Source organism: Trichechus manatus, unplaced genomic scaffold, assembly GCF_000243295.1.
Source record: "Trichechus manatus latirostris isolate Lorelei unplaced genomic scaffold, TriManLat1.0 scaffold00230, whole genome shotgun sequence".
Lineage (NCBI taxonomy): Eukaryota > Metazoa > Chordata > Mammalia > Sirenia > Trichechidae > Trichechus > Trichechus manatus.
The window spans coordinates 3,065,454-3,081,064 of NW_004444166.1; the positions used below are offsets into that span (position 1 = coordinate 3,065,454).

Genomic DNA, 15,611 nt, shown 5'->3' on the forward strand with positions numbered 1-15,611 from the left:
TTCTATTTTAGAAGGCGTTTCTAACTGTTTGTTCTTTTTTTACCTTTTTTATCTGCTTCCACCAAGAAATAAAGATTTTAGACATAGGTAAGCATTTTGCTTAAAGGTTATTGTATGTTTTAAAATGTCCTTTTTACATCTCAATGTGACTCTCTGAAATCGTTTTCTAATAATATTTCATCATGAGAGAGGAAACTCAGTATCACATAACATGCAAGGAATTAAATCTGCATAATTAAACAATTATTATGTAATATGTTACTGAATATAATTTGGGAAATATTTTCAAGTTGGTTCATAAAATAAATTGTGTTACCAAAAAAAGTATAACAAAAAAAGATTGCTAGGCTTCAGTCATGGACTCACGTACTCTAAGCCACACTGAACAGAACAAATGTAAAGCACAGTAGGAGAATTTAAAGAGGCCTGTGTAGTTTGACTGATAACCAGGCAAATTCTTATTTTGTTGGGCCCAAAAACATGTTAGATTTAGAGGACCCTGTTTAAGGAAAAGAATCTAAAATATTTTACTTTGGAAAAATAAAAAATAAAAAACAAATCATATGAACATATTGCCTGGGCCCCTTACTGGGCTTAGAACGGACTCATGCAAGTGAGGGGCCCAAAGCTTTATTAGCTTCATGCTAAATTCATCTCTGCCTTTAGTGTATATGTCCTAAATTGGGAGAGCTACTATTTGAGTTTTAAGAAGTAATATTTTCATTGGCAGTAGTATGGGGAAAAGACTGTCTTCAAAACAGAAGATGAATATAGTTGAAGCAAATACTGTATATAGACTAAAACATTTTTCATATTCTATTTGCTGTCTACACTTAGCTGGAAAAAGTACGGTGAAAGTTTGTGTGAACACTTTTGACTGTAAAACCTACTCAGGACAGCCAAAAAAGATGGGGCAAGGGGGACAAATACATTGAAAAGTAACATTAGAAAAAACCAAGACAATTTGACATGCTAGATCTTATTTGGCCAGTAAAATATCTAATGAAATTATATCAGACTAAAAAAATTAGCAGTATCTTATTGAGGTTCTTTATGAATAAATCAGCAAAATCCTTTTAAACTGTTGTGTAGAGATTGACAACTAGGAAAATAAAACTTTGGAAAGCCAAAGTTCTCCTGAAAGATGTGTAAGCTTGTTGCATATCAATGTGACCAGGCATGGTGCCATGACCTTTTCTGAAATCCCCTATTGATCTTTTACTATCAGCTAAAAACTCAGTCACATGCTAAGATTAACACTAAATTTCTCCAGCCTCCTGAGCATGCAAAGCTCTGTTATTAGAAACCACAGTAGAATATCAAAATTTCTCTGGCCTTGCTTTCTTGGTAACTGTGGAGAAAAGAGGAAAGACAAACAGGTGTACACCAACTAAATGTGAAAATGCTGGAGGCAGTACAGAGAAAAGCTATCAAAGCACCGTTTAACAAGCTGGCCTGTTGCATGCCAGGCGTGGTGCCAGATATTTTATATGTTATCGCAGACCCACACGACAGCCCTTCAGGGTTACAGATAAGGCTCAAGGAGGTTAACGTGCGTTTCCCAAGGCACATTGCTAAGAAATGGGGAGCAGAGGTTTGAACCACCTAAAAACTATGTTCTTTCTCTTACACCACACAACCAGATTTTATATGTCCAAATGGCTAGGTTTCTGTGAAATGATTCCCTGGGTATGCAAAAAGCTAGACTCATTTCCAATCATTTGACAAATTACTTAGAGCTTTAATCTCTTTGTCTGGGAACAAAATCTGAGGTTAGAGCTATATCATTATTAACAGTACTCTATGATATAAACTTGTATATGTCCTCATGGATGTACTAACTCATGGTGTTTGGCAGCGATACTCATTGTAATCCCTCTCATGATCTCCCTTAACCTCTCATCTCTGCATTATCATGGCGAAGTTCTGATTCCTGCATTTCCTTCATGTCCATGCATGTAAAATGCACTGTCTGGGTTTTATAGTGATAGTCATCTTTATTAAAGCAATCAGTATTAACTAATTACCTACCACATACTGGACAGTTTGACAAACAGTAGTATAAGACAAAGTATCTGCTCTTAAAACTCACTACCTAGGAAAGGAAACAAGGTATACATGTGACAGATAGCATTATCAGCATCATTCTTTGACAATCATGTCCATGGCTTACACTGTGAGAGTAACTCTGTGGAGGAAGAGATTCGTGGGACAGGAGGATGGTCAGGAAAGGTTTCCTGGAAGAGTTGATATTTGAGCTCGGCCTAAAAATGAAATCTGCTTAAACATAACAGCAAAAAGAAAGCAGGACAGTCAAGAAGAAGGAATGTAAAGTCCCAGGGGTCTGGGGAAGAGACAAGCAAGACACGTTCTGAGAGTAGTCAGAGTTACCTGAGCAGAGCAGAGGCTCCATGTTGGTATAATAAGAGATCCAGATAGAAAGGTAGGTTAGGGTCAGGTTGCTTAGGGCTGTGGACACTCCAAGGGGCTACTCTTGTGGTCTATAGGATAACAGAGACAGTGGGGAACCATTTTATATTATTTTGAACAAGATAATGGCATACTCAAAGCGGCCTTTTGGAAGATTAGTCTTGTAGCAGTGTTCAGAATGACCTGAAGATCAATTAGAAAGCTGTCGCACTACAACCATGATACCTAGAATAGAATGGCTTGCAGTGAAAAAAATCAACCAATAAAGTAAAGGAAGGCAAAGAATAAGCAGACAGTATATGAGTGATGGGGAAGACGTAGAAAATGACCAAGGTTTTGAACCCAAATAATCAAACAGATGATGTCATTGATAAAAATATCGATTCAGTTTGCTTAATAACCTAATTAATCAAAACGGACTTAACAGAGTCAACGTATTTCAGCTCATTGGAGCCTTTTCATTTAGCTTAAAAGAATTAAAACTCTTTTCAGGTGCATCTTCTTATTTGCCTGCCTAGCTCATCTTCCTTTTACTGGTTAATGGGATCCTGCTCGGCTTTCTCCTTATCCTCCTTTCCTGGCTAACATAAACATTGTGAGAAGCTCAGGAATAAGGAATAGGAAGAAAAATAAATTGAAAAAGTGTCTAAATCTATAAAAATGAACAGTATTGTCAGTCATTAATGACTAAATATAAAAACGCATGCTTCTGGTCCTCTTACTGTAGTTTATGTACTATAAATAGCCTCACCAATTTGGACTAGTGGGGAAATAATAAAAATATTGAATAACTAAATATAAAAACACAGTCTTATTTTAAAATGCAGACAGTATTCTTTTACACAAAATTAATAAACATAACCAGGATACTATATAAAATAAAAGTCCTTAGCAGTACTTTAAAGAAGAGATATAAATACTACTCAATCAACCTACTAAAGATTCTACACAAATGGAAGCTTCTAAAATGCTTACAAATGTGTTTCTCTTGGATATGCTAAACATATCCCTCTATGATGTTTGTATTACTCATTTACTAACAAATCCCTTTTATAGGTCATAAATTTCAGCTCATCCCTGTTCCAATTCTTAAAAATTCCAAAAGAAAGGAATGTAAATTAATTAACTAATACCAGCCAAGGGGCATTTAAACATGTAGGATTAAAAATCAACTTTGTGAATTTTATATTACCAATTAAAGGATCAAAGAAAGTGTCAATCATGGGTCTATGAATTTAAATCCAATTAAATTTAGGTATGAAATTTTTAAAACTTGATTCAGCACTTCTTATTGACGTCGTATTTAAAAATTAAACAGGCACAGAAATATTACATACCAGACTTTTGCTTGCAATAATCTGAACAGTCTCGGTTACCAGAAAATAGACAGTTGTGCTTTTATACATAAATGTAATTTGTTATGCTTCTTTAAACTCTTAGTGTTCCAAGAACTATGGCACAATTTCCAACTAAAAAAGATAAAAGTGCTAATAATGCCTATTCTATGGCATGTTCTTTGCAAAGATCTCTCTAGTCTAAGAAGTTGAATTATGACAAAATGAGCAAATCAAGTCTGCATTTACCACTGGATCTGTGTCTAATTGAATAAGACTGTAGAGAAGATAGCCCAATAATTGTGATGATCTAGGCAATTCAAGATGACTTAAGAATCAAGGTGCTTCTACTCAAGTTTCTTAACTTGATCTCAGTTTGTTCGGCGTTGCTGCTATTAGTCAAAATCTGAATGTCATTTTAAACTTCTCTGAAACAGAAAAATCTCAGACTATCTATCACACAAGAAGGCTGTTGTGTTCCTACTGCTGAACAGAGATTTCCCAGAACATGCACGCCAGCTGCCAGCTGCAGGCTGTTTTCAGTCATGGTAGCCTCATGTTTTCACACCAGATAAACCACTGATCTACAAACTCACCACCTGTTTGTACTAACACACCAGCCTCTTTAGTATTTTGGCTTTTCAGGAAGTTGGAAAGCAAGTACTAGCTCACCCAGTCAGAAAACTCTCCATGCTTTAATTAGGTGTCCTTAAATCCCAACTCTCTCACGTGCATGGTTCAGAGCTTCTCTGCCACCACCAGTGTGTCAACTAAAAATTTCCACATTCAAATGTTTTTTCTTTTAGGACTTTAATACTGATTCCTCTTTTCGTTTAAAAGAGGCTGGAATCTAAGACTAGCTGTAATTTACCATGCTAGGTACACTGCAGAAAATTTATCCAGTTCCCACTTCCTGCCACTCTGGGGGGAATATTTCCAGAGGCTAATTCTCTCCTCCAGGGCCACATATTCCTCTACATTTGTTCTTCTGGACAGTGGAGTTGTGTGAAAAATTAGAGCTTTTATTTGGGGGACATTTTCAGAACCATTGACATACATTGCTTAAGTTAGAAATTTCTATGTTTTCAAGGAAGGAAACAGGAAATGCGCAGACATAATCACCACTTTGGATATACTCTCATTACTAGCCCACTAGAATAAAGCTGATGCCAAGAAATGAAAAGCTTATAACTTGAGTATCGTTTGGTTTTGCACAAAGAAAATGCATGTCCCATAGCTAGAGTGTGCCAGAACTGCTCATGCAGCCACCTCAGAATGGTTTGTTTTTTCTCCAAACGAGGGACACGCTGAAAAAGTGTGCATGATTCAGTTACTTTTATTGTCATTACTTTTGAAACAATTCAAAGTGGATGTTTTAAGATAGGTCAGCGTTGTTTTTATGGTTTGTAAAGTTATAGTGGAGCCCTGGTGGTGCAGTAGTTAAAGAGCTTGGCTGCTAACCAAAAGGTTGGCAGTTCAGATCCACCAGCTGCTTCTTGGAAACCCCATGGGGCAGTTCTCCTCTGTCCTATCGGGTCACTAAGTGTCATAATCAACTCTACAGCACGGGTTTTTTTGGGGGGGAGTGATGTTTAATGTTATAGTATAATGACAGCAGGACTAAAGAAACAAATGTGAACCTAACCAGATTTAGATAAATGCTTTCTCCTTATTAATTTTCAAAAAGTAAGTTGTACTAGAGTTAGTTAACAGTAATTATTGCACTTATACACTATATAGAGTTACAAGGCAAAAGACATTGCAGTGTAAGAATATCTTATGCTTTCTGGGTATGTGTTATGTGCTCAGCAGTGTTCCAAGGATTTTACATGTATTACTTTATGTCATCCTCACAAAATCCTTTGAGATACGTATTACTATTTTCCTTTTACATATAAGGAATCTGAGGCACCAATAAATTAGGTAACTTATCCAAGATCACACAGTGAGTGAGTGATAAAACTGGGCTTCAGACTCAGGCAATCTGATCCAAAGCCATGTTCATAGATAAATAAGTGAAATAAACTCTGTCACCAATTATATATGCCTGAAAGACCAACTCTCTCAACATCAGACTGTTATAGAAGGAAAAAAAATAACTGTAAAATTCTTTTGGATGTTATACTAATATGTAACTTTTTACTTCATTACAAAGAAATAAACAACCACATTAAGGAACACAATATGTCTTGCTGCATTTTAAATTCCAGGCATCAACCTGGGGAAATGATATAATAACACTTAGCATGGCAAGTTAATCATTTGGCATAACCCTATAGTTCTGAAATGTTTTTATTTCATAATGACTTGCATCTTTTTATGACTTCTTTATATCACTTTTCACTCTTTCACAGATATTTACGCACTTAAGGCCTCTTGTTCTGATCTGTCTCTAGTCACTAAAAGAAAGTAAAGACCAGAAAGGAAAACCCAGAAACTGAATCCTTTTGTGTGTCTGTGTTTCTGTATGCTCCAACATTGAGTCCTTTTGTCTGTCTGTATTTTTGTATGCTCCAACATTGAGTCCTTTTGTCTGTCTGTATTTTTGTATGCTCCAACATCAGAGCTCCGAAAGTGTGGTCTGCTACCCACTCTGCCAATGTGAGAAACACCAGTGGAAACTGTAACCTGTTATTTTAAGAATAGAATCTCTTACAGGAGAGATAAAGTACATACACTCATCACTTAAAAGGCAGAGGACAAGTACTGAGAATTGTTTCCTTGGTACCTAACTAGTAATGAGAAAACTGCTACACCATTATTAGAGTAAGTAGTTTCATATAGAGTTAGGTTTATACTACATATTTTTGATGCTCACGTATAAAATAAATGGAAAACACACATATAACTCTGTGTGTGTATGTGTGCGTGTGTGTGTGTGTGTGTGTGTGTGTGGAGAGAGGGAGAATCAATGAGAATGCGCCACTGAGGCCAAGCCTGTCACCAAAAGATGCATGGAACCTGCTCAATTCCTATCACTGGACGTCTTTTGGGGATACAGATCATTTAAACTCTTTTTGGATTTATTTATTTTTCACAAGACAATATTTGCACATGGCACAAAATTATATCCTTAACAATGTGGTGTTGAGTATTTGTAAGGAGATTGACTTTTTAATTCCAACTATATGTCATGATTTGTCCACTCTTTGATAATGTTGGTCCTATCAATCTTGTCATTTTTTATAGGTAATGATACATAAGATGTTTTACATCTTTATATTTTTAAAAGAGGGCAGTGATAGTTTTGTGGTAGAATTCTTGCCTTCCATAAGGGAGGCCTGGGTTCAATTCCTGGTCAGTGCACCTCATATGCAGCCACCACCCATCTATAAGAGCAGGCTTATATGTTGCTATGATGCTGAGATTTCAGTGGCGCTTACAGACTAGGACAGACTAGGAAGAAAGGCCTGGTGATACACTTTCAAAAAATCAGCCAATGTTAACATTATGGATCACAACAGTCCGATCTTGTTGTGGATGGGGTCACCATGAGTTGGGGCCAACTGGACAGCAGCTACCAACAACAACAATGTATTTATAAAATTGAGGCCCTACATTTCGTGAGGAAACACTGGTGGTGTAGTGGTTAAGAGCTATGGCTGCTAACCAAAAGGTTGGCAGTTCAGATCCACCAGGCGCTCCTTGGAAACTCTATGGGACAGTTGTACTCTGTCCAAAGGTAGCTATGAGTTGAAATGGACTCAATGGCAACAGGTTTGGTTTTTTTTGGTTACATTTTTGTGAACAAATGTCTGTATCTCACCAAATTCACATACCGGTTTTGCAGCTCGATTTACAAACGTTAAAAATAACACTAGTAGAGCTAGCATTCTGACTCATTGCATTAGGCCACCAACTGAGACTACCTCCTACACCTGAATGACCTCATTTTAGTTTTTAACACTGTAGCTCAGGACAAACATTGTAAGTGCTTCAGATTACTTTCCTGGATTATAATAAAGCAACCAAGATGGACCCAGTGCTACATTTTTTCAGGAGTGGGTTTTCTGTTTGATTTGGTTTTGTAGCAAGAAGAAAAAGGACAATTCCCACTGATGAGATATGAGTGAAATGAGTAGCATATTATACTTCACTGGAGAGTTTGATAGAGACACCTTACCCTGAATGAACTTTGGGTCTACCACTCAAGGATACATTATTAATGGCTTTGAGCTGAGCCAAAAAGATTTAGATAACTTGCTTCTTTGTTTTAGGCCGTAGGCATATTGTCTTATAAAGTTATCTTTAAGATGACTGCTAATGAGTTGTTGAATCCTCAGCATCAGGCACAGGAAGGAAAACAGTAACATCAGAGGTTGCTACCAGTGATCACATTCTTTACAGTCATTATTAAATACGATGTTCATTTTCCAGTCTTTGATAATGGATTAAAGTTCATAATCAGTTTCTCATCATCCATTTTATTTTGCTTTTAATTGTCCTTTGTGTGCTAGGAATAACTCTCTTGTGACAATTATGTCTGATCCCTTTTTACAGCAGCAACCCAGCTCACAGATACTACCTTGCAACTGATCCAGTCACAGGAGATTTGTACGTTTCTGACACTAACACCCGCAGAATTTACCGCCCAAAGTCACTTACGGGCGCAAAAGACTTGACGAAAAATGCTGAAGTGGTTGCAGGGACGGGGGAGCAGTGCCTCCCATTTGATGAAGCCAGATGTGGGGATGGCGGGAAAGCTGTGGAAGCCACACTCATGAGTCCCAAAGGTACTGGCAGTTATCCATTAAGAATTTCTTTTTATTTTATTTTTTTTAAAAAGGAGAATACCCAGTTAGTGCCTGATTGTGCTTAATGCTGACTCTAACGTTTTACTCTCAGCTGTGTTCTGGAAAGCTGTTTCACATCTAGTGTTTTTAAAAGTCATTTAGCTGCAAGACTGCTAGAATCCTAAGTTGATTTTACAGTAAATATTAGGTTCTTGGCATTTTTTATTATCATAGTATTTTTTTTCAACTTTTCAAAGAATAAAGCACCTACTGTATATTATTCAGGTCACATCCTGTTAAACTTCAGGAAGTGTCCAGATTGTTTCATTGTCCTGGAATTTCTTTGTCATGAATGGGTCCCAGGCCTCTTTAAAAACCATCACTAAGCAACCCTATTAGCCTTCGCCCAGTTTGGGGCTGTTAACTCTGTTTCTGTGCTATGGGGAAAGAATGCTTGCTGTGAGGAATTTCTGGAGGTAACAAGGGCTGAAATTCCTTGTGAGAAAGGTTCCTGGCTTTTAAACCAATCAGGACTGACTCCTTGCTCATGCGTTATGCCATTCATTACAATGTTGTTTTGTTTGGGGTTTGGGGGCTTTATTTATTTATTTATTTTCATTATAGCCAATGGCTATTATGTGAACAAGGACTGGGAAAAAGTATTTGTTGTACTGAATTATTCATAATAGCGAATAGCATTGTAACAAGGTCAATAAAATACTAACCTTCGCTTAGATTTATTTTTTTAATTGTTCTTTAGATAAGGGTTTACAGAGCAAATTAGTTTCTCAGTAAACAATTAATACACATATTGTTTTATGACATTTGTTGCCAATCTCATGACATGTCAACACTCTCCCTCTCTTCGACCCTGGGTTTCCGTTACCAGCTTTCCTGTCCCCTCCTGCCTTCTTGTCCCTGCCCCTGGGCTGGTGTGCACATTTACTCTCGTTTTTTTTTATGGACCTGCCTCATCTTGGCTGAACGGTGAAACTGAGGAGTGACTTCAGTACTGAGTTAAAAGGGTGTCCGGGGGCCATACTCCTGGGGTTTAGATCTATTTTTGTTAGAAGAATATCATTACTATAAGTCCACTATAGCTGAATTTGAACTGGTTCTGTAATTTATAGACAACAACATTATATTTATGTTTATATTTAATACTTTATATTTAAAACATACAGGGTGATTCATATACTCACTGGAGATTCTTACACATCTGTATTGTTTATTACATTTCATATTTATTTGTAATATAAGTGCTATAGTGGCTCTTCAGGGTTAAATGTTGACTTCAATAATGCACCTATCATTTAATCAAAATTAATCATTTTTGAAAAATTAGTAACTTATTTCTCTTGGGTAAAGGAATGGCTATTGATAAAAATGGATTAATCTACTTTGTTGATGGAACCATGATCAGAAAAGTGGACCAAAATGGAATCATATCAACTCTCCTGGGTTCCAATGATCTGACTTCAGCCAGACCTTTAACTTGTGACACCAGCATGCACATCAGTCAGGTAGGGGGAATCTTAAGCTCCGATGTTTGTTTTTCTTCTAGGTGACTTGATTTACTTTGTCAGTAGACTGTGATGGCATCATATCAAACTGCATATGTCATCCGTGGCTGTGTTTGTAATAAAGCTGTTCCATTTAAATGTATATCAGGAGCTAATAAAAAGTTATTTTCTTCTATAATTCTGCATATTATGAATTCAGTGTGATACAGAGCAGTTATCCCTAAGAAATGCTAAGCATGTATGATAAAATACCAATAGAGTAGCAGAATGCAGATATTCCAAAAAGAACAAAACTGCTTAAATCTCTAATCTTGTGATTGCATTAGCTCCTTAAGTAGCAAGAACTCACTATGATTAGTCCCAAAGGACTTATATTAAGAATTGGCAACTTTACTGTTGCCCTGATTAAAAATTCGGTAGGACACTAATGTGTTCATAAGCGTGAAAGCCCTGATGTTTGGTGGTCATTACTGCTGGAGGGATGCAGACAGAACATCTGTGTGCACGTCTCACTGATGCTCGTTGACTCACTACTTAGAGGTTCATTGCTGTCTGCGTGTAGCGAGTGCATCTTTCCGTGTGCTGCATTTTTAAATAAAATGTTATTTTCTACATTTGTTTCCACTCAAAACTTTTAAGTTTATTTTACTATGTCTACTGAAAAAAACCATTTTAAGACAGTTTATCAAATTAAGGCTAATTTCACTGAATGGTCTAATTTACTCTTCTGGCAAATCAGCTGCAGTGCAGCAACTCACTAACCAGGCCATTTCTTTTTTATTAAGGTACGTCTGGAGTGGCCCACTGACCTAGCCATTAACCCTATGGATAATTCCATTTATGTCCTGGATAATAATGTAGTTTTACAGATCACCGAAAACCGTCAAGTTCGCATTGCTGCTGGACGGCCCATGCACTGTCAGGTTCCTGGAGTAGAATATTCCGTGGGGAAGCACGCTGTTCAGACGACACTGGAATCAGCTACAGCCATTGCCGTGTCCTACAGCGGGGTCCTGTACATTACGGAAACTGATGAGAAGAAAATTAACCGAATAAGGCAGGTCACAACAGATGGGGAAATCTCCTTAGTTGCTGGAATACCTTCAGAGTGTGACTGTAAAAACGATGCCAACTGCGACTGTTATCAGAGTGGAGAGGGCTACGCCAAAGATGCCAAACTTAACGCTCCGTCCTCCCTGGCCGCTTCTCCAGATGGCACGCTGTACATTGCAGATCTAGGGAACATTCGGATCCGGGCTGTGTCAAAGAATAAGCCTTTACTTAACTCCATGAACTTTTATGAAGTTGCCTCTCCAACTGATCAAGAGCTCTATATCTTTGACATCAACGGTACTCACCAATATACTGTGAGTTTAGTCACTGGTGATTACCTGTACAATTTTAGCTACAGCAATGACAATGATATTACTGCTGTGACTGACAGCAGTGGCAACACCCTTAGAATTAGACGGGACCCAAATCGGATGCCAGTTCGAGTGGTGTCTCCAGATAACCAAGTGATATGGTTGACAATAGGAACAAATGGATGTTTGAAGAGCATGACGGCTCAAGGTCTAGAATTAGTTTTGTTTACTTACCACGGCAATAGTGGCCTTTTAGCTACTAAAAGCGATGAAACTGGATGGACGACATTTTTTGAGTAAGTATATTAACATTCTACTCTGATTATAAAATACTGTGAATCTAATAATATAATCTGAAAGGCAAGAAGGATCCAGGTTTTGTCGGCCTGAGGCTTATATAATTTTTTGAATCCCTGTTTATGAAAAAGAAGACAGAATTACGAGATTCAAAATTAGATTCAGGGCCTTGGAAGGAAGACATGCAAGTGAGAGGACCTGAAGCTTAAGCTTCATTAGCTTCATAGTAAATCTACTTTTGCTTGGGATTAACATTTGGCTGCATACAGGCCTAGTATATTAGCAGCAGACCTTTCCAGAAACATAGTACAGCTCTGCTTTCAGGCATAAACCCTTTGGGTGTGGATTGGTCCGTTCGAAAAAGCTGACTATGTTGGGAGCTTTCACTGAAGAAAAACTTTAAAAAACATTTGCAATGAACTTTGCTGCTTGCACCTGTACCACAAATGTTATTTTTATCAAAGAAGGGCTTATCTTTTTATTATCAGTTATTGGAAAAGCTAAACTGTCTTTAAAAGAATCTTAAGAAGTAAATGCAAATTAGAAACTATGATCGCTGTCTGAAAGCATGTGAAAAGGTATGCGGCTCATCCAGCCACGGTATTCTACTAAATATCTGGAGTAGCGGCCCACGCAGCGTGCTATTTGTGCAGGCATAGTTTGTGAGGTCAGTAAGAATGACGTGAGGATTAGCTGTTGTAGATTTTATGGTGTGTGTACTTTGCAATGAATGCATGTGTAAAATCATGTTCAGTTCCTTGTTCGTTTGACTAACATTGCACAAGCCTCAAGGGAAAATCAGACGTACAGCAATGGCATATTGACAGATGCAGAGTCGTCCTTGAAATGAATGTTGAGTTCTTTAGTGTGGTTTTTACAGTGATATGCTGAAGCAAAAGTATTTTCTGTAGGAGTACACCTCTGAAATTATAATAAAATTCAATAGAAAAATGATTCAATATACAAATATTTTCTTGTACAACTTTTCTGGAATGGATCTTATACCTAAGGGTTAGTTTTCCTGTAGCTTGAATTGCTTTTCTCTTTTGACAGATTCCCTTTTAAGAAAATGAATGTTACCCAGCAGCATGATTTTGTCCGAGGAACAAACCTTTGCAATTGAATTACATTAAAATTCTGTCCTTAACATTTCTTTTGCTCATTTTAGGATCGCAATAGGAAAGGAATAAATTGGAAGTTAATGGAAAGCACTTCCTTTGCACTGTTTTCAAAGAGATAGCAGGCTGTATTGCCAAAGAGGCAAAAAAGAGCACAGAATAAGTGCCCCCATCAGATGAGACAGGGCAGGAGAGCTCTCTGATTATAAGATCTTCAGGAGATGGTGGTGGCGTTGGTGGGGTTTCAATTTAGTTGAAAGTGGGGCAAAAATAAAGAAGTAAGTTTTTAGTATAGTCTAGGCCCCAAACCCTGCTCTGTGGGTCATTTTTGAGTGTGTCCTTATTTCTTCCCAGAATTGACACTGCACAGAAGTTCATCTGTGTGGGTTACTACTGACACATGAACATCTTACAGTGGATACGTTGGTTTATTTATGACCAACAAGAGAATTTTAATTAATCATTTGGAATATTAGCAAAAGGGATTTACACCACTGGTGGAGTTACTGTGAGACAATTTTAATTTTTTACTTTTTTAAAATGATGATACACAAAGAAGAAATATTTCTCTAGTAATGAATACCCTCCAGAAATTTCAGACTTAGTCAAATAGTGCTGTAGCTAAAGTAGTGGTTGGTTGGCAAGCAAATCTTGTGAATAAAACATGTAAGCATTGTTTTCAAGAATAAAATATTTTAATGAATTGAAATACACCACAATCATATTTTCCTAATACAAACTCATTACATGTATTAAAATATATCTGGTGACACAGTGATTAAGTGCTCGGCTGCTAACCAAAAGGTCAGCAGTTCGAGCCCACCAGTGGCTCCATGGGAGAAAAAACCTGGCAATCTGTTCCTGTAAAGATTTAGAGCTAGAAAACCCTATGAGGCAGTTCTTTTCTGTCATATAGGGTCACTATGAGTCAGAATGGACTCACCTCACACAACAACATCATTAAATCTTAAAGTTACAGTAAAGGTGCCATATTTTTATGGAAATAACGTACACCTTCTGCATTTGTTTGCCAACCACACCCTCCCCACCCCAGGTGTTTTCCTAAGTGTGCTATGCTAATTTTTTTACAGCAAAGTGTAAAAAAAATTGACATAGTGGTGCTTAGAAAAACACCTCATGGGGAGGGTGCGACTGGCCAACAAACATAAAAGGTGCACGTTATTTGCATTAAGATATGGTGATTATTCCAAAAAGGATTATTCAAATATATTTACCGAATATAACTCTCACAATTATGTATGTGTGTGTGTCACACACACACATATATGTTTAGTATATTTTAAGAATATAGAATAAATATAGTGGTATAACAAACCAGGGTTTGAAAGGTAACTTTTCTAACAAAAGAACCTTCGTTTTTAAAAAGCAGTGTTTTGTTAATTTTCTTCTAGATGTCTGAAGCAAAGACATGACTGAAAAATAACTCAGAAACATTTATGCATTTTGCAAAACAGCAGCATTACAACTTGAGACAGAAAAAAATTCTAAAGAATTCAGAAGCATTATTTCAGAATGACTAAGGATCATTCTTTTCTTTCATACATTCTTATAGTTTGTCTGTGTAAGAGAGTCCGCCTCTTCTAAGGGTCAGAAGCTTAAACACATTTCAAAATAAATGCACAAGAAAAGGGGCATGGGGAGTGAATTGTAATCCGGCTGGTCCTCCCAAAGCATTCTCTGTGTTCTGACATTTTGTCTGTGCAAGTTTAATTGAGATTGTGCTTGGACAGACTCGACCACTACTTCTACTCCTCAGAGCCATGACCAATCCTTCTCTGCTGTATGCTCTATCCTGACTTTTATCCTGAACATTACATCCTTCTACATCACTTCCTGAAACGTAGCTGGATATGAGGGTCCTGACAGAGGCAGCAGGGTAATCTGAATGCCTGTCAGACTTCCTGGTCTTTGTAGCTGTTGGTAAACTGACAGACTCCCAGAATATTAATACATATCATAATATTCCCCTTCATATTCCTGCGGTACAGCATGTCTGATTTAGACCTTGTTAGGGTACTTGGTAATTTCCTAAAGAAGCTATTTGATAGTGGCAAGAGTTTTACCAAAACCAGAAGGGGATTGTGAAAAGAATCACTATTCCCAACTGAAAAATGCCAGCCTGCTATGCCTTTTATGTCCTCAGTCCTTTGAGCTGGTGCATGCTCTATAATCATCTTTCTGGACATAAATACCTTTCAAAGAGAAACTTTTCAGCCCAAACTCCCAAGTGTGTGTCCCCAGATTTCTAGCTGGCTTAAAAAACTTTGAGATTCAGGAAAACTATTTTCTTATATTAGACAAAAACAGATGGAGAAGACCTGGGGTCAATAAATTCGCCTACTGCCTGCAGTTTCCATAGTTCCTACCAAAGAAATGTTAAGAGAGATTTAGCTGAAATTACGTATCTTACATGTTTTAATTTTGTTACTTTTTTCCTTAGTACAAACTTTAGTTTACCATTAGCCTGCCACAGTATTGCTATGTGTAGTGACTGAAACAGTGTATATGAAAGTATTTAATAAAATGTAAAATGTTTTATTACTTTTATGTTACTTACAATGCCTGAAATGTCGCAATGGATATAGAACTCTCCCAGTAGCTCTTTGGTGAATGAAGGAATAGAGGAATAAACCAAAGATGTAGACAGGTGAATATTACCGAGAAGAGCCTGATAAACCCTACAGCTGGCTTTCTTGCCAAGGCTCCGTTGGAAAAAGTACCAAATAAATGCTGACTTGCTTTCTGAGAAAGTTTGGACCTCTCTGTGCCAATAGTTAATGCTGAAAATACT

At 37.2% G+C, this 15,611-nt stretch overlaps 1 protein-coding gene across 1 annotated transcript in view; it reads left to right on the forward strand.

The window, feature by feature from the left end:
• TENM3 (teneurin transmembrane protein 3) overlaps positions 1 to 15,611 on the forward strand; it is a 660,303-nt gene that overhangs the window by 595,341 nt on the left and 49,351 nt on the right. The window contains exons 20-22 of the mRNA XM_004389020.2: positions 8,265 to 8,497; positions 9,866 to 10,020; positions 10,806 to 11,680. Of these exons, the coding sequence (XP_004389077.1) occupies positions 8,265 to 8,497; positions 9,866 to 10,020; positions 10,806 to 11,680 (1,263 nt within the window). The remainder of the gene's footprint in view (positions 1 to 8,264; positions 8,498 to 9,865; positions 10,021 to 10,805; positions 11,681 to 15,611) is intronic.